This window comes from Poecile atricapillus, chromosome 3 (genome assembly GCF_030490865.1).
Source record: "Poecile atricapillus isolate bPoeAtr1 chromosome 3, bPoeAtr1.hap1, whole genome shotgun sequence".
NCBI lineage: Eukaryota > Metazoa > Chordata > Aves > Passeriformes > Paridae > Poecile > Poecile atricapillus.
This window is the reverse complement of record NC_081251.1, coordinates 58,357,921-58,384,728: the sequence shown is the minus strand read 5'-3', so window position 1 is coordinate 58,384,728 and position 26,808 is coordinate 58,357,921. Positions and strand designations below refer to the sequence as shown.

The following is a 26,808-nucleotide window of genomic DNA, read 5'->3' as shown; positions in this document are numbered from 1 at the left end:
TCCTCTTTTAAAGGATGATTATGCTGTCAGATTGGATTTTCCAGACAAGTATCTTTCACATGTGTCACAGAAACTAACTAACCACATTCAGCTGCACAGCATGAGGATGATCAGGGGCCTGGAGCACCTCTGTTATGAAGACAGGCTAAGAGAGATGGAGCTGTTCAGCCTAGTGAAAAGAAGGTCTTTGGGAGACATTATAGCATCTTCCAGCATCTAAAGGGTCCAAAGAGGGACTTTTTACAAGAGTGTGTAGTGATAGGACAAGGGGACATGTCAATTCCTACAGAATGAAAAAACAGACTCTTTCTTACAGGCTCTGTAGTCCTAGAAATGCTCAAGTTTGCACCAACCCTAAAATAAAGGGTGCAAGAGGACTCTTGATAAGTTCAGCCTGTAGCTTGGCAATGAACTCAATCTTCTGGTAGATTTGAGTCTTGTTCATTTATAAGCAGAGAGTCCAGGAACCTCCAGAAAAGCTGTCAGTACTCAAGGTAAGTGAGCTCCTTCCACTTTTCCTGCTGCTTTTGGTGATTAAAAAAAAATTCTGTCTGTACAGAAGAAGATGACAATTACCCAAGAACAAGAGTGACTCTGAATGTTCATGTTCCACAACTCCAGTTCAGGGTTGTGAGTGACCTGGGAGAAAACCAAGATTTAAGTCACTTCCCCCTTTTTGGGCATTTCTCTTGGGGCTGTTGTAAATACCACACATACTTTCTTCCCTCTACTCAGTCTTCAGGCCCCTAATTTCTTCAGGAATTCCATTTAAGGGATGGTGCAACACAGATTTGGCCAACTCATTTTGGTTTCTATTTATATACAGTCATACTCTAAAATACTACACCATTGGCAGAAATTGCAGAGCAGAGCCTGGAACATGGAAGCTGTAGTCTTGCACCAAGCTGTGCTGCCACATGGCACTATGAAGCCATATGGCAAGCTGATCGATCGCTCCAGCACAAACTTCTCCCTTCTCTTCCTCGGAAGCTCAGTCTCACAACACGGCTTCAGCAGATCTGAATCTCTCCTGTCTATGCAGGCACTTCTGAGGGCAGGAGCTTACCTTCCCACCAGCCTGGACAGCCAGTGAGCAGCTTTTTTATCTGGACATGTGGAACCATGTAACCTAAACACCCTCATCATGAAACTGTAACTGCTCCTGCAACTCCTGCTCACTGAGATATACTTACTTTCTCATTATGGTCACTCACTGTCCAAGAAGATTCCAATAGATGCACTAAGTAGTAATAAAATAAGAAATAACTGGTTTTGCTATAAATTTTTCCTTCTCCAAATCTTCCCTCCTCCTTTACCCAAAGTAAACCTTCCACTAAGGTTTAGGTTCAAATAAGTGTTAGGTTTAATGTATCCACTTCCTTTTCCTCTAGAGATGTAAACAGAATCTGACTATCAGGGAAAGAAAAAAGGGAAAGCTTTCCCACTTTTCAGCATACTGTACATTTTCAAGTTAGTGTAAGCTGACAGTGAACTGAAAGTTTGTGATACTTCTATGGAAACAGGTCCTGACTGTCGCCCTGAAAACTCAGCTTCTGAGCTTGCTGACATGGTTTTCTAAAGACTTTCCCAGGACAGTAACTGTAAACATAGATATGTGTACATTCTTTCTGTTACACGTCTTGTGATGGACATCTCTCATGGCCAGTGCAGTGAGAAAGTGTTATCCTGACCATCCAATCCCTGGCCGTGGTCAGGAGCCTATAAATCCTGAGAGGAAAAATAAACTTTCTCTTCTCTTCACCACACCTCGACCTGTGTCCATGTGATCTATTCACCTTCAGCGGTAACACCCGACTACAATTAATTTTCAGAAGATCTGATAGCTTAGCTCTTTTTCCCTACAAATACCCTGGTATGCAACAAGCTTCATAGACATATGGACTGCAGAAACAGTCCTAAATAAAACAGCCTCCAAGTTATCTAAACCATTCCTAAACCCAGGGTTTTTTTTCTAAAATGTTTAAGGTATGTACATCATATAGAGCCGTGTGGAATAGAAATTTCACTACCATTGTTTGAGATTAATTAAATAACTCCCTTGAGGTTAACAGCTGTTGAGCAATGTTGCCTCCTCCCAAACCCATGCTGATAAAAAAGAGGAGTCATATTACACTAAACATTTATATTACTTCTTTATCCTAATACAGGTCTCTTCCAGACACACTGTGTGACTAATAAAAAACATTTTATGCCACGTCCCCAGAATTATCTTGAGAAAAATATCCCAAGTCTGAGATGACATGCATACAAAGGGCACAATAAACATGGCCAAGACTCCTCCCTTCTCAATAGATTCACCCTTTTTTCTAAGCATCATAATACATTCCATTTAACAGTGATAACTTTAGTGTTTGAGAACTAAGAAAGAAAATAAAATCCAGTGGTATTTAGCTCAAAACTTTATGCAGAGTGTACTTCCCTAAAGAAGAAAAAGATAGGTATAGAAATTGAGGTAAACAGTGAAATTTGACCCAGCAGTAGAGCTGGAAAAAACAGAAGGGAGTTGTCTAAGGGCATCAGAGGGGATATCAGTTTGCTTGGCAACAGTACCACATCTTTCATCTCTTTTTCCAAATGAAGCAAACAACTCAAGAGACCTCAAAAATCAGAAAAACACATAATCCCTTAAGCCTATTAAGTCTCTTGAGCTACCCAGGCTGCTGAGCTTGGGAGGATAAGGGACCAAAATCAAGAATAATAAATAAAAATAATCTAGAACCATAACAGACACAGTTAAGAAAAGAATGGCTAAGATTTGCAAAATGCACAGAATAGACACTTTCACATGGCTGGAGAGATATTACCTAATGTGAGAGCAACTGGGGATGTATTTAAACTGTCAAAGAAACCTATCCTTCAGAATTTTAGCCAAATGTCTTGAGCTATTGCAGATACTTGACCAAGTTTAGAGCAACATGCTGCGCCTGCATTTGTTAGGAACCCACACTTCCCACTTGCAAATTGGTTATTCTTGTTGTCAGAGCAGAAACAGCTCTGATTCAGATAAAATTAAGTAAATTAGGAGATAAGTTGTGATGAAATCCAAGAAGAAGTGAAACTTTCTGACTACATACCTCTTTGCCATGTTATGGTTGATGGGTCAATGTCAAGGCGCACAAATTTGCTGATCTCCTTTTCTGTTAAAGTCTCAGGATCAGTCTTGTTTATTCCCAGCCTCTACACACAAACAAGTTCAAGAAGTGCAATGAAATGTCTTATTTGTTTCAAATGGTGTAGCTGCTCTGGCTTATCAACCCCACACATATAAGTGAGGCATTTCAATCTTAGTAATCCTGTTTGGAGAAAAATGCAACCTGATCCCATAGTGATTTCTTTACAATTGACATCTTGTTAGATATAAGGAATCATTATACTGAGAATAATTCACAGCAAAATAATTCAATTATATTGGAAATTATGATTCATGTATTTGAATGTTATAAAGCCAAACTTTCATTTACTCAGTTGCAGCTCATGTGAAGAGAAAAATCAATTCAAATATAGAGACATTTGGTATGTCATGAATAAAACAAACGCTCCCCCTCTTTCCCTAACCTGTTATCTGTAACAGTGTAAACAAGAACAAACTGAAAATATCCCAAAATTCCAATGGAACAATCTCTGAGCCTAACTCTGCCTTAGAGTCAAGCAGGCATCATCCTCATTTTAGTTTACTGACATTCAACTGAGCAGCACAAAAGCTTAGAATGTTATGAGAACTCTTTCCCCCCCCACCAAAACAGAAGCTGGCACTACCTCTCTCCTTCTCTCCACCCCCGAATTCCAAGTGTGCCCATGGCAGCTGTCTGTTGCCGTCCGATGACTGAAACACGATCAGCCAGGACTCACAGGCCAACAGCAAACACAGAACTGGCCACAGAAGAACTGGAGCTGTCCTTAAGGGTCATATTTGAGGGGTTCATATTCTCTTTCTCCTGCACTAGTGGATTGTGCTCCTCTCTGGGTTTTTATCAGAATGGCACTCTCAAATCCAGACATGTTATTCACACATGAATTGCACGGGAAGCTCTTCTGGAAGCATTCAGGGAGCAAGATGGGATGCAAAAATATACTGAGCATACAAATGTACCCTTGAAGAAAGAACACCATCAAACTGACATCAATAAAACCCCAGAAATATATGCTATACTATACTTTCAAAATCAGAAAATATTGCAAAACCAAAGAATGTGTGCTTTCAAATGTGACTATACCATAATTGGAAAAGTATTTAAAAAACTCTAACATTTCATCAGAAGAGACACGGCATTTAAAAACATTACTGGTTTATTTCAGGAGAAAAGAATAGCAAAAATGTTAGTTACAATAACAATAATATCAGACCCAGATCCTATTACTCCAAGGATGATGCTTTCAGAAAAAAGCCTAGACTTGATGTATTCATGAGGGTTTATATAAACTCAGTCCCATACATCAAATACTTTTAAACAACTTGTGTAAGAGAATACATTTCATGAAGAGACACCATAATTGAGGAGAGACAGAATTAACAACTTACTCTCAGACGGGCAAGCTGAATAGCAGAAAATCCTCTCACGCCATTCACTACTGGAACGAGCCTATTATACAAAGACTAGAAAAAACACACAAGAAGTTGAAAGAAAAAGTTATAAAAAGCTAATGTCTTTTTTAATTTATTCCACCTAATTTCAGTACAAATTTCCTAACCACATAGGTTGTGGACTTCTGGTTAGAGACTTAAAAAACAATTCTGAGAAGGTGGCAGGCTTCTGAGCCATGTCTATGATTTAAAAGTCTAAAATTGAATTGCCAGAAATTATTGGTTTTCTCTGTTTTACCAAAAAAAATATATATTAATTTTTAAACTGGGAACCTTTTAAAACCTTAACCAAGATCCAAAGTATTTAAACTACAATTGTAATTTCCAAATGGGCTTAAATGTACACTTGTACATTGTGTACAAATGTACCAAGCAAAGGGAATATGATAACCCTGCTCAGTGTTAATACTGCAGACAGAAAGAAGAGGCTCCTTTGGTCTTTTCCCTTCCCTTTAAAGCCCCAAGTTAAGATTTGTTTAAGGTCACAATATATTTAGCAGAGGGACAAGGATCTAGTTTATTTTCCCCATAATTCCTTCCTCTTAAGGTATATCATACCCAACTACACATCTGAAATGCAATTGGTAACTTTAAAGTGAGTCTTCAAATTACTGAAGACAATAGGATTATGGGTAGGGAAAACATGCTTTGTTACACTATTTAGTACAGTAGGAAATACTTGTCAATGTTCTGGGCATGAGATCCTTATCTTAAAGACTACCTTATGATAGCTATTTGCCAGAAAAATACATTGTATATGGAAAATCTCCCAGCAGAACATAAAATGGCTTCAGCAACAGTTACTATTTACATGGTAAAAATATAAAATTATAAACAACATGTTTTTCTCTGAAATGCAGTTTATTGAAAAACTGAAAATAAAAAACACCATCTGGATAGGAGAAAATAACTCTCACCTTATCAGATTGAGTATTCTCATGCAAGATCCTAGCATCAATAGCAGCAGCCAGCAAATTATTTGCAGCAGTTATAGCATGAATATCTCCAGTTAAATGAAGATTGAACTAGAAGGGGGAAACAACAAGATCTTTTTATAAGACAATATTTAATTCAATCCACTATGACAAATTAGCAGCACAAATCATTGCTGTCTCCTTGAGATTGGAGTTTTGATTAGTCAGCTGTCAGGGTAGGCTAAAGATTACCAGGTGGAAATACACTGGGCCATATGAAAGACTTGTTTTCATCTGAGTACATGGTAAACTACTCTAAGTGAAGCCAAACAAAGTCAAGAACACCTTCATTCTTTGCTAAATGCTTCAAGAATAAGAAGCCAAGAGCTACAGTTCCACATCATTAACACTGAATCAGTTTAGTGTTACTAACTACTATCTGACCTGGACCAGAGGTGTGGATTACTGCTGAATCTGCCCCAGAGCACAGCATACATCCTGGCTTTGAGGCCATATGCCAGCTTTCTGTTAGCTGCAGGAGAACAGCCTCTAACCTCACAGGCATGAACTTTGCTGATACAAAGTCTGACAAAGTTTTGTGACAACTCTGAAATGAGCATCTTAAATCAAGACCTGTGTTACACAGGTACTGCATCTTTTACGTGTCTGACAGAAGGAGTTGGAAGGTCAGTTTTAATGGCACTTCAGGGCTGACATTAGAACCCTGCTTGGACAAGCTGTGCACAGTCAAGGTGGTTCCTCACCAACTCTGGCCATGGAGAGATTTTGCTGAACTCTAAATTAGACTCTCTCTAACTGCCACACATTTCCATACAAGCACTGTGAATATCATAGAATCATTAAGGTCAGAAAAAACCTCCAAGATCATCAAGTCCAATCTTCAACTGAATACCATCATGCCCATTAAGCTGTATCACAGACTGCAAGTTGAGGCTGTCTCACCTCCTCCATGGGGATCACTTGAGCATATCCACCTCCAGCTGCTCCACCTGCACAGGGAAGCACATGGTCACATCAGTTTTGGAAAAAAACAACTACCTTTAAAAACACAAAGTGAAACATACAGCAATGATGATGCATTCTTGGCTTTTTGATGTCTATTAGAAGATCAGCGACGCACCCAAATAAACATGATTTCTTTAATCTTGCTGGCTTTTTTTTTTTTTTTCAGCAGGTAGTAAAAAGGGAATTCTTGCTATGAAATGAAAGCCTACACATGATGGGTGGTACAGGCTCTGGCTACCTAAGGGCTACCCTCTGCTCCTGCCCAGATTTAGGACACAGTCATGCACATGCAGCTGCTGGGTGGAAAGACAAAGCAGTCACAAGCAAACACTGCTTCCAAATGAAACCTTCACACCCTCGCCTGTGCACTCCTTCCCCTCTACCTCTCATAGAACAGGCAAAGAAATTTGCTGTTGCCTATGCACAAGCTGAGTGGAGGGATTAAAGCACTCACACGCACCAGTCTTAGCTGAGAAGCACCAAGCACCAGGAGCCTTCCAGCTGAAACCAAACTTGTTAACTTAAACTTCAGCAAAGCAAAGCAGAGCAGATGGGGAGTGCCTGCCCAGTTAGGCACCAGTTTCAGCTGAGAAATGGTAAAAAAAAGATTGCATTACTTCCTATCAGCATTGAAGATGGGCTTGGTCTGGGTCTTACCTGGCCCTCAGGCTCTTATAGGGCTTCTAGGCAAAAAGGCAGCAGCCCACAATTAGAGGCAACAGCTCAGGAGAACAGAGAGAAGATGTTCAGACCTAGCCAAATGTGTGCTGCTGACACAGCTGAACCATAACTGCTAAATTCCTCGTATTGCTTGGAAATATCCAACATGGGCACTTTCTCAAGGAATAATTAGACAGTAATATTTAGAAACATATTTAAAGAGTCTCCAAGAAGAGGGGTGGCTGGAAGGGTGTGTACTTACACAAAAATCCTCACGGCTAATTACATCCCTCTGCCTTTCATTATGTTTAGGCTTTATTTACATTATCAATACATGTTAAGTGCAGGAACATAGGTATGAGCCTTGCACAGGAAGTTGTGTGCAAGAAGCCTTAATCTATTAGTTACATATGTATTAAAAAATCAAACATGCTACTACTGGGACAATCCACTGAGTGAAGCAATTAAGAAATTAAAAAAGAAGAAATAAATTAGAAAAGGCAAAAAACCAGTATTTCCTTTTAATCTGAAAGAGGTCATAGATTCTGCAAATATTATGTACCTTTCACTCCAAAAGTAGGTCCTTGAGAAGGTTGTCTCAGACAAGCAAAGGAATTAATGTTAAGGTGTGCAGTAAGCGCCTGAACGAGACCAACTGTGACAGTGCTTTTCCCCTCTCCTAGGGGTGTAGGGGTTATTCTAGCAAAACAAGAAAAAAGATTAATCAAATTCTTTGCTGATGTCAGCCTGGCTAAGGATATCAGAACTTAGAGCTTTTGATTTCAATGAAGAATATTTGTACAGCAAATTTCAATAAGATTACTTTATCTTCACAAAAATACTGCCACAATGTTAGCCCCTAGCTCAAGCTGGAATGCTAATATACATGTGTCTTCTATTTAAGCAATTTACTATGATAGCAGAAAAAGAGAAGATTATTTTGGCAAAAGTTCTAAAAAGAATATATTGAATTTAGACATTTTTATTACAGCACAAAAGTCTCACCAGTTTCATTAACAAACCATCCATCACGATACTCTAAGCATGTATTAATATTTTTCTGCAGTAATGCATGAGATCTTTTATTCCCACTGCTCAAACTTTGAATGAAATAATAGAATATTTTAACTTAAACAACCAACACTTTTGTTTGTCGAACTCAACTATGCCTCTCCAGCTTCCACGTCACCATAACCCCCAACAATGGCACATCAACTGCATTTTAAATAAAATAGGACACAAAATTCACTATATTCAATTGAACATTATTTATTGTATGTTTTTGTTTCAGAGATTTAAGGGCAATAGTGGACAATGACAATCATAGTCCATACAAAAGCTCAAAAACCTCATGCTACAGCTCCCATATTTAGACCATGATTGAAACAGGACAGAATTTTAAAAAGACCACCAAACTCAAATCAGAGACTCTAACCTCTCACTCTATTCTTGTCCATAGAGGAGACTCTATTCTATATGTCCCCCTCTAATAAAGGGACAATGACAGCTGATTCTGCAAGTAGAGAACTTCATCAGCCTTCAGTGAATGAGAGACACCTCAGTTTAAATGTTCATCTCCCTGCTTTCAACATCAGCACATTTGTTCATGATCCACCTTAAAAATGTGGGGGGGGTGTTAGGGTTTTTCTTCTCTTTCTGTTTTCCTTTCTTGAGGTATGAACACATCTCATGGCTCCAAAATGCACTTGGAATGATTCTTTTGAGGTAGCATTTCTTCTTCTGATTGGCAAAAGAAGAAAGTCCCAGTCCTTTTTCTGCTCACACCACCTCTCACAAAAATCTTCCTTTTTGACAAAGTATAACCATACCTTTGGTACCTTTTCTACCTGCAGGGAAGTATTTTAGTGAGCTGATGTTAAGAACTAATGTTCATTCCCAAGGAAATATAAGCATGCACATGGATCCTAGTCAAAGGGGAACCATTATCCTGTGACCTCCTCAAAACTCAAGCTGAAACATCTAGATCTAATTAGAAGCACTTCCTTCCCCAACTAGTAATTTTCCCAAGATATTGCTATCCTCAGATCCCAATTCAAATGGCACAGAAACAGTGTAATTGTAAGAATCAGCTCAGTTCAGTCAGCTCACAGATTGGTAAAACCACTTCTTTGTCCCACAAAAAAAAAATAGATGAAAAATGTTAACTTTTCACAAATCTATCTTTTACAGCATCATCAGATCCTTGGCTTTTACTTTAAAAAAGATGTCCTGGATAGATAGGTCTGGAAAAATTTGGACAGTTTGGAAGCAAGACAAATTAACATTTTTATATTGTTCTAGCAAAAAAAAAAATAAATTACAGTTCAGAAAAGCAGTCTTTTAACAAAAGTCTCAGTGAAATCAATAGGGTTAAGCACATCTGTAAGAGATTCCCTGAAGTCTACGCTTTGAACTACTCTTATGTGACCATGGGCCACTTACTTTGAGCACTTGGTTTTAGCAATTTGCTCCCACATTTTGTAACATTGTGCTCACCAACCATCAGATTCTAAAACATCATCAATAACTTACTGTTCAGACTATTTCATTATCCTAGAATGACACTTCTTTGACTTAAAAAGGAATTCACAGAATTCTAGCAAAATATCTATGTAGAGCCAAAAAGAAAGGTGGGAGATTTAGAGCATATCCTTTATATACTCTCAAAAGCAATTTTGGTCACTGTCTTTTTTTATCCATACTAGGCCTTCTTATTTCCTTCTGATCTACCACAGGAGCACAGAATGCTACTTCATTTCTTTTACTTTCAAGTTTGCAGTTCCTAGAAGAAAAGATACTTTTAATCTCCACATTGTCAGGACAGGGAGCCCTCAGGATTTTACTGCTGCCACAAGGATAGCTTCCTTTTTTCCCACCACTCTTTTTCTCACCTCCTTTTTGTCCTGGGATCCTTTGTGCTTTTGTACAAATGTGTTTCTTTCAGAGCACCACAGCTAGGTTAACTCACTTTTACTACCAGTTTCACCTTCTGACTACTGTTCTAGCACTGGTTTCCCCAAACCCATTCAAATAATTCTTAGCATGCTTTCTCCTTACCCCTTCTTCTCCTACTATCTTGTTCACTTTTGTCTTTTGTCCTAATCTCATTTACTTGATCCTCTTACTCCTGTGCATTAAAACCAGATTCAAGGAATATATGAGTAATCCTGAGGCATTACTCTGTTCAAAGACTTATCAAGGTAAAAACTCTTGAAGCTATCTATTATTTAAAAATAACAACAACAAAACAAAAAGAAAAAACAATAACAAAACACCCAAAAGAAAAGTATCCTACCATGAAAGAGATACCCATAATTGTTTACTGGATGTTACCAGTAAAGAACATCCCACAGACCCAAAAAATTCAGTGCACAAATGGCTCCACTAGTAACAGAAAAATTTGCATTTGCAGGTCATCCTCTTGGTGGCTACCTCTATTTTTGACCATCAGACATATGAAGTTCACACTCATAAGAATTCAAAGACACCATCCCTAGTAATTTACTTGGTTCAGCTCAAAACGTGTCAGGTGGCTGATCTGGCATGCACAGCAGCACAGGGACTCTTTACAACTCTTATGAAACCAGCAAAATCAAAGATGCAGCCTCCTATCCAGCAAAGGAAAGGAAATTGCAATTGACAAATTGAATGCATGTTGGTAGCATAAAGAATATTTACCTGTCACAGAAGAAAACAACTCACAATCAAGTATGACGTTACTAAAATTCTCTGGTAACTCGTCTGGCCTATTCTAGAATGACTACACAATATGAAACAGAAAGCACTGGGAGTTTTCTATGAGATTGATCTTTTTCTAGAAAGCAAAAGGAGAAACACACCCCGGCTCATTGATTAAACTGGCAGGAAACCTCAAGAGCTAAACAGTTATTTATTTGTTTCAACAGTCACCAAAATCTCAGCTTTAAACTTTAGTTAAAAGAAAAAAAAAAAAAAAAAGTGCCTGAAATGAAAAGAAAATTCTATTCCAATAATTTTCCTTCAAAAGCTCATTTTAAATATCTTTCCTTTTGTACCTGCTCTACTTTGATTGGGTTTTATAAATAAAATGATCCACTTAAGCTGTTTTGTGGACATTGAACTGTTTTTGCTGGCTACGCCACTGCACTCTTGCAGCTTAGGTCACTTGCTCACATGGGTATAAAATTACAGCTGCCAATGGCTAACTTTAGCTCAATTGTGTTTTAAGCTTATGCAAATTGAGGAAAAACCTCCTTTAAAATGCAATAAATTTTAATGAACTTCAAGAGACTTTAACAGCCATTTGCATTATTCTTCAAATTTCTTTAGTATGTTTTCAATCAAAACACAGAAACCCCCCAATAATTTTCCGCCTTAAACCTCGCCACCTACCAAGCAGTCATCAGCTCCTTGGCAAAGTAAGTTCTCCATAACATTGGAAAGCCTTCCCTCTTTATGTATATCAAAACAAAGATAAGAATACGCAGACTTTTTGTTTGTTTGTTATACATCACATTAGCTTACAGCAGAGCTGTTTCTGTGGGAAAGCTACATGAGGTCTCCCAAAGAGGAAATAAACAAACAGGGAGACACTGCACTAGCTGTAACCTCCTCACAGCTACACCAGCCACTGTGACTCCAGCAAGAACTTTACTGGATATGTGACAATTCTCTTTCAAATTTCCTATGTTCAACTCCTAGGTATCAGCAGATTCAAAGATTTTAATGAGTTTGTAATTCTGGTGATCCACATGGAAACCTGCACAGCCAGGCTATGGACACCATGGGCAACTGATTTCGCAGCTATGTACATCTTTCATCCTAGATGACAACAGTCAGAAATGTATTTCTGAGCACAGAAGTGTTGCAACTGCTGTCACCTCATGGAGATGGGGTTATGACAATGTTGCAGTGGCATCCCTGGGTTGTGACTGGAGCTTCCAAATACAAAAGCACAGCAATCACTATGAAGCTAAAATGACTGAACAAAGACAGGAACAAACTAAGGAATCCTCCACTACAAACATAATCCCCTACAGACTCATACAAGGCAATCCCAATCAGGAGCTGTGTAATGACATGACCAATACATGACAACTGTCTCAACTATGACTTTTCTTTGGACTGTCAGACAATTCAGGGCATCAACACAGGGGTATTTTCCCCTCTTATTCTTCCCTGTATCTTTCCTCTAATTTTTGTTTTCCTTTCTTCTTAGCTTTTAAGCACCTTGCAGCCCAAGAGACACAATAAAAAGAAATACAATCCATTTTTGTTTTCCTCCATTTTTACCTTTTTGAAAAGGTAGTTCATCACAGACCAATCTATTAATGTTAGGATTCAAATTTTCCAGCATTCAAAATCCAACACATTTCTCGTTAAAAACAGCTTTGGATTTCATAATTTTCCCACTTTTTATTTTTCGTCATCTTGCATTTTTGACGTGAACAAGTTTCCAGAACTATCCACTAAAAGCCAAAGCATTGGAGCATTTAGAAACAAGATGCTGAAACATACACACACACAGACATTGATTCTACCAAATTGCAGCTGTAATTTCATATTGTGCCTGTGAATATGCCATCTACATGCTTGAGTGCTTGATTAGGTTACCCTGGACACTAAACTTAGCTCCTAGGTCAAGCACAAGCTGCATTCATTTGCATGCCCTCAGCTGGCAATGATGGGAGGCAGTTGGAGTTAACAGATCCTGGGACATATTATTTAGCACACTAAAATCCTGTCTACAGGCAGTTGATGCCCAAGAACCAATTACTCCATGATAATTGCCCTCAAAATGTCTTAACATGAGCCCTATGGCATGCCAAACACAGACAAAGAAAAATAAAGAAAAAATCAAGAATGAAAAAAAAAAAAGAAAAAAAAAAAGAGAAAAGGACGGTTTCCATACAGAAGTAAATGGAATTTGTGAAGAAATAGTGTTCATCCTATTTTCGAGTGTTGTGATCTGTTAATCAAACTGCAATATTTCAGCATACAAAGTTTATATTGGATGAGACACTTAGCCATATTTGTTTGCATTTAGGAAGAACAAAAAAGACTTTGCAGTTAGCAACTTTTTAAAGAGCCATAAATACAACCATCCTCAGAGATAAAAAGGTACATTTCAGTTGCATTTTGCAGTTCAGAACAAGAAGATTGTTCTTTAGCATATCAGGAATAAACTAGACATGCATTTGCAGTAAATATTTATAAATTCCTAGACATTGTGAAACACTTAAATCTGAATGTGCAATAAAAGGCACAAATGTTCCTGGCTGCATCATGGATGAATGTTGGAGATTCTGCAGTTTCTTGAATACACACACACACACAAGAAGTTCTCATCGTACATTACAAATATTTCCACCAGAACCATAAGTATAGGCAAATATCTTAAATGTTTCCTCTGAAACACTGAAAATATTTATTCTGAAGACCTATACTGCATCATTGTAAAATAAATTTAAGTATCTTTAGTTATTGTGAACAAACATAATAATCCAAATGGCAGGTTCTGGTTGACCTGGCCGTGAAAAGGGAGAGAATGAAGGCAAATGAGCATCCTATTTCACTCCCAATTTTCACACTTCAGTGATACTTGATTTTCACTGCATTGAACGTTTCCCCATCAGACAGAGCTCCCTATTTTTCTTAAAATCATTGTCATCTGCTACAGCCATTTCAGCAAAGGAGAGCAGCTGAGAGCATATAAACACACATTAAATGTATATTTTATATGTACTATATTTCAAAGTCAAGCTTTGAACTCTCTCAGAAGAGAATGTTCCCACTGTTGTAGCGACCTTGCCCAGGCACTCCTCAGCAGATGTGGCTTTGCACTAACCCCACAAGATGCAGTGACTTTCAGAGATGTTACAAATAACAACATATTGCATCATCAGGTTGGGTATCTACCAAGCCCAGTCCTTTGTTTCTGAATCACCATTCTGTATTGGTACATTTTATGTAAACTTATGAGAGGATGCAATTTTCTACTTTTTGCCAGCTTTTCATCTTTCTGGTCAAAACAACTGCATTTCTTCCACATGTAGATGCACTTCCTTCTGTGCCAACTGCTTGAGATACCCTCTTTGAAGAGAATGTGAGACAAAGCAGTGTGAAGAAAAGTAAGCACTAGTGCATGCTATCTGACACAACTAAAATCCACCCAAATGGGGCTTTGAAACTTGCTATCTTTGCACCTCCAGACATCTTCACTTCTTCTATGAGAGGTTTGTTGCTAGGGAAGTCTGGATTGGTCTGCAGCATGATGATAACTGATGCTGTTGACATCATGAGTATGAAAATACACGGCAGCAACTTTCTTCAAACTCAGTCAAATACCAAACCTATTTTTGTTTCTCCAATGCCACAACAAAACCAAAACCAAAATAAAACTCTGCCAAAGGAGACCAAGCTCAACCAGCTATTATTTCCTTCTCTTAACTGCTCCATCATCCTCCAGGAATATCTTTAATGCTGGACTTCTATCACATAGCTTTAAGGAAAGCTTCATATCTTGCCTGCCTTGTTTTGTGACATCGAGTCTCAGTCTGCAACAGCTCCATCTCAGACAGTGCCAGAAATCCAGCTGTTCCCAGAGGAAGGCAGTAAAGCAGTTCGAGAAACACTAACCAAGGTGAGGAATCGGTAGATCAAGGTGGTTAACAACAGTTTTCTCCTGGATCAGCCAAACTGCGTTTTAAACCTGTGTGGTTTTATTTAAAAGGAAGCAACCAATAGAGTAACTCAGAATATAAAGAACACACTGAAATTTAAATATTAATGAAAACCTTCACATGTTTGTTCACAAGCAGAAGTTTCCACTTAGTAAACTGGGTGAGAGAAAAGTTGTGTCACTGAATGCAAGAAAAACCTGAAGCTCTTCAGAAGAGAAGTGCATAATTCCTGCTGAGCATTGCATTTGCTGTAATCGTGGGAAAAGCAAGCAGGATAAGCCTGCCTGGAGACATGTCTACATTTCAGAGAAAAAACATGGCTTTTTAAACTTTGTAATCTGCTCTTCAATAAAAAAAGTATTTATTATTAATATCAACAGATTAGCATGTAGCTTCTGTTAATGTTTGTTTATAAACAGCCACAATACAGGCAGCCTTAAATATCCAAGCTAAACATTTAAAATTCTGATAAAACAGTAAGAAAAACTCCACTCACCAACATTTCACAGAATCATAGAACAAATTACCTTTTATAAAATATACTTTACTTCAATAATAACAGTTTGGAAGAAAAGTTGTTCTACTTCAAAAAGTTTAAAACCTGCTCACTTTCAGAAGAGAAACATACAGATGAAAACATTCAAGATTCTTACTTGTGCAGAGTATAAAAAAGATGTAAGTTGCATGTTTATATTAATAAGAGTGGAAACAGCAGACATTAATGACACTACATAGCATTCTTACCCAGCAACTAGAACATATTTTCCATCTGGTTGATCCTTTAACCTTTCCAGCAGGGACAAACGTACTTTGGCTTTGGTTTGGCCATAGATCTCAATTTCATCTGTAAGCAATCCTATCTCCTTGGCAAGTACATCAACAGCTTTTGGACTCTGTGCTCGGGAAATCTCAATATCACTGGAAAAGAAAACAAATAGGGGCCAGGAGATTTCTCTCAGCTTAGGTGGTCGACAACAGAGCACTAAACAACAGCAAATAATCCAACAATGGAGTTACTGTAATGAGTTTTTCATTTCTCTCTCACATTTTATTAACCAAACCTAAATATTAGCTAACACCTAATATAACATTGAAAATCACGTACAGTGTTTGTTAATTGTTACAATTTCACAGAGAGCTCTTGTTTAATCAGATTCCAAATATTACATAATGCTTTCATATCAAGCTAGAAACGTGTCTGCTGGATGCTCAAGCATGTCCCACTGGAATGGCTGTTTCTGGGTTTGTTTTTCCATTTTGTTCTCCTCCCTCACAGCATATTTCAGCACATACAATTTACTAAAAAGTGCATTCATTCCTTGGCCAAGAGTCACACAAACACATTCACTGAACCCAAAGCTCGTGCACGCGGCGCCTTTCATCCGAAGGCAGCACCAACATCACTACTCCCCCACGAGGGCACTAAAGGAAACAAGGCATTTGAAGACCAACTCATGCACTTCGAAAACACAGCTAAACTAAGAATGGCCACAGAGCAGGAGTCTAAAGCACGGGGCCCAGACAGGACATCCAGTGACCTTACAAACTATCTCCAGCAAGGGTGAGCGGCAGCGCACAGATTGCCAGAGGGGATGTGGCTGCAGGGAACACTACTGTATCTGCAATTCCTGACCTGGACAACCTGAGGTCTTTGGATTTAATACTTCATCATGGATTTTTCCTTTGTGAGCTTGACCTAGCTGCCCATTGGGTCCACATAAGTGTGTAGCACCTGTAAGCTCCTGCAGCATGGGAGCCTAGGGGCTGGCAAACAGGATATGAAGAATTGTCTCCTTGGGCTTTGAATTGCTCACATTACCACAAAAACAACTTAAAAAATTACTTTCAGCCTAACCAGGCTAAATTTCTTCCTGTAGTTTCAGTTTATCACAGTATTTTAAAGATAGAAACTGGCAGTGGCATGAAAGTTCATGTCCTGATCTTTCAAACATTCTGTAAGACCTTAAATATTCAGTGAACATAAAACTACTACCAGATCTCAGCCCTGTGTGTGGACTTTGGCCATTCTGCATCCACCAGCAAATGATCAGTCTGTGCCAACTTAATCGCTTGCAATTCTTTGAGAAAATCTAAACTGGCTCCATTATTCATTTATAGTTCTCAAGTGTCCCCCTTTTGCAGCCTGCAGCTGCTAAGTGAAACCCAGAAACCATCCACCCAAACAATGACATAATCCAGTACTACAGGACACAGAGTTACTCAATCACAGAACTAACCTGGAACCTGCTTTCTTTCAAAGACATACTAATTGTATCCTCTTTCATAGAAGGATACACCTTTGGCTTCTTATGGGCGACTTCAAACAGCCATAAAAATTTAACAATAACTCGAGATGGAGTGGCTTACAAACACCACATGGCAAAGACCATCTGAAGTTTTCACTCAGAACTTACTATATGTAAACAACTCAAGTCACAGAAAATTCTTCCTGAGTTGATGGCAGTGTAATCCCTTAAAGATCTAAGAAAGGGAAGTTTTCAGGATGACTATTCTCCTACTAAAATAATCAATGCATTTAGCAAGAGGAGAAAGATGTAGACGAATATGATAAAGGTAATTTGCATTTTTTTCCTCCTACTTAATCTACCTTCTGAAAACACAGGAAATTAAAGATTCGGTTATACCTGGACCTTAGAAGCCTGTATTTGTAGATGACTCTTTTAATCTGACAATATATTCTCTGTATTGGAAATACCAGAATTATTCGATATGTTAAGTTATTCAGTATTGCAGGAGATGTGCAAAAGTGGTTCTTCTGCATGAATGAAAACTGTTAAGCAAGAAGTCCATCACTGACAATGCAAAGTGATAATTTACAAAATGCAGAAAAATTTAAGAGATGGAGTTCTACATCTACATCTACATCTACTCACCTGATATTTATTTTTTTTTGCTGCTTACTGTTAGAAATTTTTCCATTCCATTTCCAATATATTTGGAAATACTTCAGCCCAGATCTCACAGAAATCAAAAAGCAGATGTTCTTAGTTTTAATGCTTAAGCAGCTTTGCCTCACTTTCAATGAAACTCCATCTGTTTCTACACAACATGGTATATTGCTGCAAGCTTACATTTTATTACAGGATACTTCCTATCTGAAGGGTTTCTTTACATTTAAAAGAAAAAAAGACAAAGCTATAGAATTAGCAGATAAGTGCAAGTCCTATTACTAATTATATAATATATACTATACTATACATATATATGGTGTGTATATATATATATACACACCGTTATTTATTAATTATGTAATTATTTATGTACTAAACACACAATGTCATAGAGAGGGTTTGGAATACTTTTTTTGAAAGTTTTTTTTACCATCACACTCATGACATTGCATATTTTTATTGTATTATTTAAGGATAGGGTTTTTTTTGCTTCAATTCTAGAAATGTTACATGCTAGCCCAGAAAAAGCTCAAGCATTTCTGTCCCCTTGTTCCCCTGCTTACAAAAGAAAACTCATTCTTTTGGCATCTCTGGTGTAAATCACATTTGTGTCCATTCCCATTAAAATGTTTTAAGAGACAGTGAAAAGTAAATCAAAATGCTTAAAAAATACAACATTTTGTCGCAGCTTTCCAAAAAGACATGAGTAGGATTCAGAATTACAGAATCACAGAGCGGCTGAGGTTGGAAGGGACCTCTGGAAGTCATCTGGTCAAACCCCCCTGTTCATGCAGAGGCATCTAGAGCTAGTTAGTTGCCTATGTCCAGGTGGCTTCTGAATATCTCCTAGGATGGACACTCCACAACCACGCTGAGCAATCTGTGTTGATGTTTGGTCACCCTCACAGTGAAGAAGTATTTCCTGATGTTCAGATGGAGTTTCCTGGAGCTTCCTTCAGTTTGTGCTCACTGCCTATGGTTCTGTCACTGGCTTCCACTGAAAAGAGCCTGCTTTGTTCCTCTCTGTGTCATTGTATTTAGACACATTGATAAGATCCTCCTCTCCTCCAGACTATGCAGTTCCATCTCTCTCTGACTTTCTTCTGGTGTGAGGTTCCTTCAGCATCTGCAGAAGCAGGCGTACCAACATGCACAAAGGAATGCTGACACTTTCCTCACTTTCAAGCCATTGGTTCCCCGCTCTGTCACCCAACTCACAGCAAAGCACTTTAGCACAGTAAAGAGCTCAGGCTGCTTTAAATGTCAGAGATGTCAGCAATCGTGCCAAGGCAGACCTGAAATCCCTGAGGCCCAGACAGGGGCCTTGGGAAGTGAATGACAGGAACTGATTGAAAAGATTCTGGCTATGAGAATAAATATGCTTCCTGCTTTTCACACCCACACAGGAATTTAAAAGTCTAATACAGAAGAAAGTACTTCTACTGAGGAAAGAAAATAAATACAAACTCAAATGCCATTGCAATCACTGAACCTTAATTAAACACCTTCCTACATCAGGGTTTAGCCATTAGGAACTTCTAGTCTTATATTTCTGTTGGTGTTGGACAAGGCTTCTCCTACTTCTGTCAATGAAACCTTCCACCTTTAGGTCCTCTTAAAATAAAGCTTGGCTCCAATGCATATCATCAAAGTAAAAATCGACAGCAAACAGAAGCACATGGCCACGATGAAGCATACAAGAGAACAGCACAACATAGAGTCCACGTAAGATTAAAAACTGCACAGAGTATTTTTAGATTGTTACACTTGCTTACTCTTTTTAAAAATATTTTTCATTATTTTTTCTTTAAAAAGCACTTACCTGGGCACTGGGGAGAGGGGCTGCAGTTTCAAACAGTGGAGGTCCCACTTCCTGTACTGCTGGGACTGGATCCATCGCTCCATGTTTTTTACCATGTTCTGATTTTGAAAAAACCAAACAGCAGACAACAGCTGCATCATAAATGCTGAACATTAACTTCAAACAATCTCTCTATGGCAAAGGCTAACAAAAAACCCTGAAACTTAAAAAATTTTCCATTTCATGGTTTTAGAACAAAGTAAGAGCCACTTTTCTATTGTTTGACCACATTTCAAAAAGAAACAACTCCATTAACACATGCAGAGAAGAGTCTCTAATTAGGCAATTGGACATTTTATTCTGATAAGTTGGAGAATTTCTGTTCTCTCATGCCTTAAAAATAATGGAAGATACTGATTGTTCATTGATTGACTCATGTTGTTTCCAAAATTAAATAACAAACTTTGGGACTCTCTATACATCATAATGCAAAAATGCAGACAGATACAATTAATTTTCACAGTCTTTCCAGAGTGAGTGACATTAGCCTATTGACACAAGTGCTTCTGCCAAGCTTTACTGTATTAACCAGAATTAAGAGATGTCTGACTTTTAATTTACCTTTCTCTAATTAAACATTATTGTAATCAGATAAATGTAATAAATCAGATAGGTATCACTCTATCTGATTAAGAGTTGCTATTAAAATGGAAGTCAGATAAGATGTTAGAAAGAGCAAAACAAAAGTTAAAATATAAACTGTAGAAGAAATTTCTGCAATTTACAGAAAGAGCAACAAATCTACAACAATGAAAGGTACACCAACCTGCATTCTCATTGCTACTACAAGAGAACCAACAGTTTTTTCAGCAGCAGGGTTGTTCTGCTGACCACAGTTATGTTTCTCTGAAAAATATAAGTATTGCACTAATAAATCACAAATCCTTTTTGAGTGGGAGCATGTGTATTTGAAAGTTACGTCCAAATCAAAAAATTCTGAATGCTGACTTGAAACTTAACTATATTACAGACAAAATTATAGGTGGCTTCAAATGAAATCACCCAGAAGGACGACTATACTATGAAAATCAGAGAGTAATTGTATGCTTTGAAACATATTACACAAACTCACACAAAAAAAAATCACACAGCTGTTTCTGAAAAGCCACATACATTCTTAAACAGAACAGGTAAATGAGCATAGTAAAGACTGTCTTCTCTTTGACACACACATTACAGTGAGCGAGAACAATGAAATGATCACAAATACCATACAGGATTATTATAACTTGGAAACACTATATGTAAATCCTTTTGAATAGCAACAATTATCTTCATCAGCATGATATTAAAAGTAGGCATTCTACACAATTCAGAGTGACTTTAATTTCAGAGACAGAATTCTTTCTGGTAGCAATATATCAAATGATAAATCATACATTAACTACCCCAGTTAAACACAGTATTTTGTCATTTTGCTGTAATCCTTCTTCTGGCTTGTTCTTCTGTTGTTGCTCATTGACTTCTATCTAGACACAATTTCTCCAAAATTCACATCCTAGCCTCTGTGGGCATATCAAAGCTATAGCCCTATTCTGAAGGGCGTAGACATAACTGTAATAGAAAAATAACAACTGTATGCTGACAGCTTTAACCTTTCTGCCACGGGGGAACTGAAGTGCAAACCCTGACCTGGTCAGGCTCTTGCTCTGTTCACTCCTTCTCTACTGGTCATAAAAGGTTCACATTTCCTTGCATGATCACCCCTCACAACAAGGGTCCCAGAGCAGCAGGGCACAGAACACTCAGACTGGAGACAGGGTGGCAGCTACAGCCCACACTCATCACTGAGGGAGCAAGAGACCCTCTCTGCAGACACCCTCAGCCACATTCCATGTGTTTCCCGACCCTTTCTCCAACTTTCCTGCCAGCAGGCATCTACACGTCAGTGACAAAGTTAACCAAGCTGAAGGATACAATCCTCATACTAAACTCTAATTAAGAAAGTGTTTGAAAAATCCTTCTACTTGCATTAATACTTGCAATTAAAACAAACAAACAAACAAACAAACAAACAATTTCTTCTGGAGATGCTCAGCTTTAGATTTAGACAGAGGAGTTTTACTGGAATAGTCTATTACAGTCATAAGCTGACTCTTGTTGCTTTGGGACCAGGCTGGGAGAGCTGCCAAACAGACAAATGAAGTAGGAAGAATGAAGTTTAAAACCCCCTTTCAGACAGCTGTGCTTTACAGAAACATTTCGACTTTTTATGTTATTTGGCTTAATATGACTATTTTTATCAGGGCAGAGCTAGCATGTGTGTAAATACATTTTAGAATTAGACAATTCCCTTCAATAAACTATTTCTCTCAGACTGCCTATGCTACACAGTCACCCCACAAATGGCTAACCAGGCTTTTACAGGGGTAAAGGTGAAGCTAGAGGTGAAAGTCATGCACGCACAGAGTTAGCAAGACAATCACAGGATTGCAACAGCACTCTTAGGATAAATTTTCCAGATGGAAGCTGGAATAGCACTCTCTGCTTTGGACTATGGTCAGATCAGCTGAACTTCAGACATTGCACTCCCTCCTCAGACTCATACCCTATTGTACAGGTAGATGAGTGAGAACTGCTGTCAGGTGCAACCTGTCTGCTCAGGCAGCTTAGAATAGAGAAGAGGTGGGGAAATGGTTGAATTTCCCACTAACATATTTAAACCATGTGGGCTTCAGCTTTCAAGTGATACCAAAGGAATTGGACATCAAATCCCAAATAATTCTGGCATGCTTAAGTTTTGTTCAGAAAGTTATTTTCATTTCCATACATTTACATATAAAGGATATATTCCTGCAAGACACTACCAGCACTCACCTGATTCCAAGACTGTCAGTGCAACAGAAGCAGATGTTGCACTGCCAGAAAATTGCAGAATGATTTAAAACTGTGATAATTTAAAAACCTTTAATAAAAAAAAACAAACAAACTTTAAAAAGAATTGTTACTTTGGAGTGAGCACTTTTATCTCCACTCTCCTGATTTAAAACATTACATTTCCCCAGTTCAGCTATGTCCTTGCAAATTCTGACTACTTTTAAAACATGCGGTGTGTTAGACGACCTGTACACCCACACAAGTTGGAAATCTAGCCACCATCTAGCAAGAACAAAAGTTACTTCATGACCATTCTTGCTTTCAGGCTTCATTTAGCTCCTGCGACCCCACAGATGTCAAGTTGGACATTTCTAAAGCAAGAAAAAATCCAGAACAATTTCCAAGCACCTCAGCCAGATTCCGTGGAAGTCAAGAGTCAGTTATAAGATTCAGTTGTTTCTCCAAGGTCACAACTACTCCACAGTTGGTTTTCCACAAACATCTTGCAATTAAACTAAGTGCATTCTTCCTGTCAGACACCTGTGTTTCATGTACCTCTCTAGTAAGCCTTGAGACCAACATTTTTACAGCTGGTATAATGCCTTTCTGCTGTAATTTCGGATTTTCTCCAAGGTTCTGACAACCTCAAAAGCATAACCATAAAGACAGACAGACATTTGGTAGATAAGTTCCATTTAAATTATCTTGATAAAAATCTCATGCTGTATTTCCAAAAAAAATTAAAACAAAGCGCATTGCTACAACTTGAAAAATGCAAACAAATGTATATGCTTATGCCAAATCTTACATTTCCTGCATTAGGAATGAATGATTCTGTGGTATGTAATGCAGTTCTTCTAACACTCTTTTAGAGAACTTCTTTAGAGCAACTAAGGCATGAACATATTTAACTCTTAAGATGTAGCATGCAATTATACTGTTTAACTTTTAGACCTGTGAAGGCTCAGACTCCTCAATGGAGAGAATTAGGTATCTGAAACAGGGACTTGCATCAGGCAGCACACAGTGCTGGGAGAGTCCAGTCACTCCTGCTGCTCACTGAGGCTGCACGGAATGGCTTATGCCACCCTGTCAGAACTACCCCAAGTCTGCCACGTAAGAGGTTTCTACTTGCAAGATTAAAATGAAGAGGGGAGATTCCTTTTGGTTTATTGATTTATAGGTATGACTGCTGTACCAGCACTCCCTCTCTTCTCTATTTCTTTCCTTTTCACCCCCATTCCTCCTTCATGTAAGGCTGTGTCATACTAGCAGGCTGGGTACCTGCTGAAGAGACCTGTGTGCCAAGCCCTGCCTTACATTTACTTAACATTTATATCCAAAAATCCCTAGGGGAAGCAAATGGGCATTAGAGATGCAAGGAGTTTCCTAGTCACTAGTCCAGGAAAAAGAAAACATGTATTATTTTTGGGCAACTTGTGCAGCATCAGGAAGGGACGAAGCTTGGTACCCACCCCTGAGATCCTCAGTAGGATCACAGATCTGCTTCAGGAGGTGGACAATGAATGTCCAAATGCCTTCAGACCATCAAGTGAACAATAACCCAGTTCTCCACACCTGCAGTGTCTGTTCAAGTCAGGAGGATATCATGAAAGACAAGGAAAGAAATCTATTGCTAAAGCCATGCTTTGCATGGGAACAACAGCTGCTTTATTATGATCCTGATTTTGCATTAGCTCTGCATGGAGCGTCTGCTTAATTTGCCCTTTGGGAATATCCCTAGTTTAAAACCCATGCAATTAGGTTTTCTCAGCTTTATGCCCATTTCCACTATTTTGTACCAATAGATGTCAATCTAGTACATTTGTGATAAGATTAAGAAAAACCCCAGGTTAACCTGTCATGCTATCTATGTACTTCTTCATTTTCCTATTCATTTGCAGCATAATCTCATTGGGATGCTGAGCAGTCAAGTTCATATACACACCAAAAACCTAGAAAATATCCAAATACCTTCATAGAATTTTAAGAAACTTAAAGAGATGTAAAATTACATGTTATTACTATTACTACATGTTATTCTAGCAGCACAGTAACTTCTGGGAAAATTTCTTAATTTTATTCCTAAGAAAATTCTGTAATATTTTTTCAACTGAGATATTATGGAGCACATACACCCTCCACAACAAGTTAGGGGAAAAGAAAGGAGATTAATCTAGACCCTTTTTTGTAGGAATAGTTACTGCAGGAGATATTCTGCCTCTTTTTAACTACACACGATTTCTGTACTCCCCCTGCACCACTCTCTGCAGACAGTTTCACAGCACTTTGCAGTTGATATTTATTCCCTTCTCCTTTTCCTATATTCTGGGTGAGTCCACAGAAGTCACAGGATAAGACACTGTACAAACCAGCACTACATAATAGCTCATCAGATGACCCAAAAGTCTTCCCTCTGAACTCTCTGAATCCATTGGGTCACCACTTACCTAACCACCCTGGTATGAGGAATCAGTTCCAACATTCATTCTCTCACCTAACATCTTTTCCCTAGTTATACATCAGAGAAAGGTGTACACATGCCCTGAACACACATCTTTAAAGGCCCTCCAGCAGAGATGCAGCTTTCAACCACACTAGGCTGTCACCAAGATGCCACACACATCTCAAAGGCTCACTGTCCACCACTTGCAAGAACTGTTACCTTTTATCACCTCTTACCTGACAGAAGACCATGAGCACAGTTGATAACGGTGGCCCCGGGCTTTATCCAGCTCACAGGAACATCATCGGGTTTCGTACTGCCAAACAGCACCACGTCTGCGTGACGGAGCTAGGGACAGCCCAAAACACCCCCAGAAACAAAACAAGCATTTCATCTTAGAAATACACATTTGGGTACACATCCTAAAAATATTCAGACTTCTACAGCAATAGCCTTTTGAGCAAAGCATTTACAGACAACAAGAACAAAACAGAAAGATCCACACTGATAGTTTGATTTCTACCTGCCACAAAACTTTAGAACAGCATTTAAAATTAAATTAGGTAAACAAATTGTGAGATCAGGTGAGTGAGGTCAAAGTAAGTATCAGTATTTAATGGGGATTATATCCTTCCAAATATAAAGTTCTACCATTGTCCTAAAGTCCAAAATAACTTGGAGTAACTTAAGAAAAAGAGGGGTTGAAGACAGTAAATAGTCATTTATAAAGTGTACAGTCAGATTCCCTGACAGTAGAAAACCATGCCAGCTGACAGGAATGCAGGATGACCCCTCCCGTGAAGATCAGTGCCTTTGAATTCCAATTAAAGCATTTTCTCCCTTCTCAGTTCATGTCTGCTAATCACTGCTCCTCATTTAGCTCAGCCTGGCAGATGTTGGAGCAAAAATGGTTACTACAAAAATTCTTATAATCAAAGACATAAGTGCCTTTCTTTCCCCACTTCCTCTGAAACAGGGCCCTTTACCAGCTTTTAGAATCACCATGAGATAAGGGACAGCATCTGAGGCAGACATATTAAAATACACTAAAAAAGCAAAACACAGACACAGCATTGCCTTAAGCCTGACTGTAAAAATTCAGAAATGCAGTAGTTTTGGTAAGATTTTGGATAAATGCAAATAAATTCCAAGTGTCACAAACCCAGTGAGCCACTCTCTGAATTGATTTGTGACTGACAGGCATTCCAGCTTCTTTTTTGGCCAAAAGTGCTTTGACATAACCCTGCCCAACACTCTTGCCAAGAAAGAACAGCTACAAATCTTGTCAGGATAGCAGGTTTTTGGCACAGCTGAGCATCCAGGAGGGGAGAAGAACATAACTGCTGTGGAAAAGGCAGAAAAGTAAAAAACCTCCATCTTCCCCTCAGAGGACACAAGGATGACCTAACCCTCCTTAGAGATCCCCATGTGGAAACAAAGCCAGAAGTGTGGGAGAAGATCCACTTGCTTGACAAATGACTAATGCAATGAGCTGATTCAGGCTTCAGTCACACGTCCAGCAACACTCCTGTGATTGCCTGTGCACAGTCATTCAGCCCTTTTCAAACTGGTCACACTCCTGAGTCTGGTGCAAATATCAGCTTACACACCACTCCTGGAAGGCCACACAAGTCACAATGCTTGACCAGTGTCAGGTCAAATTATACTCAGAAATCTGCAAGGAAATCTGGATAAAAAGATGCTGTAATGTCTCATGTACCAAGAATACCATGCTGAAGGCACATTTTGCCCTGCAAAAGAAGGAAATCTCTGCTGTAACAGTCAACATCAACACAGAGAAAAACAGTGATTTTACGCAGTTATGTGAGCACAGCTTTTTTTGTGAGGAAAAAAATAATTCATATTTTTGCAGCAGTTATAAATCATACTCTGTAAGTCAAGATGCCT

The 26,808-nt window shown here is 38.5% G+C and overlaps 1 protein-coding gene across 2 annotated transcripts in view; it reads right to left on the bottom strand.

Annotated features, from left to right (window-relative positions):
• Nucleotides 1-26,808, bottom strand: part of MTHFD1L (methylenetetrahydrofolate dehydrogenase (NADP+ dependent) 1 like) — a 172,732-nt gene that overhangs the window by 132,454 nt on the left and 13,470 nt on the right. For both annotated transcript variants that reach the window (XM_058833869.1, XM_058833868.1), the window contains exons 7-15: nucleotides 25,137-25,248; nucleotides 20,404-20,483; nucleotides 19,599-19,696; nucleotides 15,609-15,782; nucleotides 7,766-7,902; nucleotides 6,481-6,527; nucleotides 5,521-5,628; nucleotides 4,541-4,615; nucleotides 3,096-3,198 (exon numbers count right to left, since the gene is read on the bottom strand). In XM_058833869.1, the coding sequence (XP_058689852.1) occupies nucleotides 3,096-3,198; nucleotides 4,541-4,615; nucleotides 5,521-5,628; nucleotides 6,481-6,527; nucleotides 7,766-7,902; nucleotides 15,609-15,782; nucleotides 19,599-19,696; nucleotides 20,404-20,483; nucleotides 25,137-25,248 (934 nt within the window). The remainder of the gene's footprint in view (nucleotides 1-3,095; nucleotides 3,199-4,540; nucleotides 4,616-5,520; nucleotides 5,629-6,480; nucleotides 6,528-7,765; nucleotides 7,903-15,608; nucleotides 15,783-19,598; nucleotides 19,697-20,403; nucleotides 20,484-25,136; nucleotides 25,249-26,808) is intronic.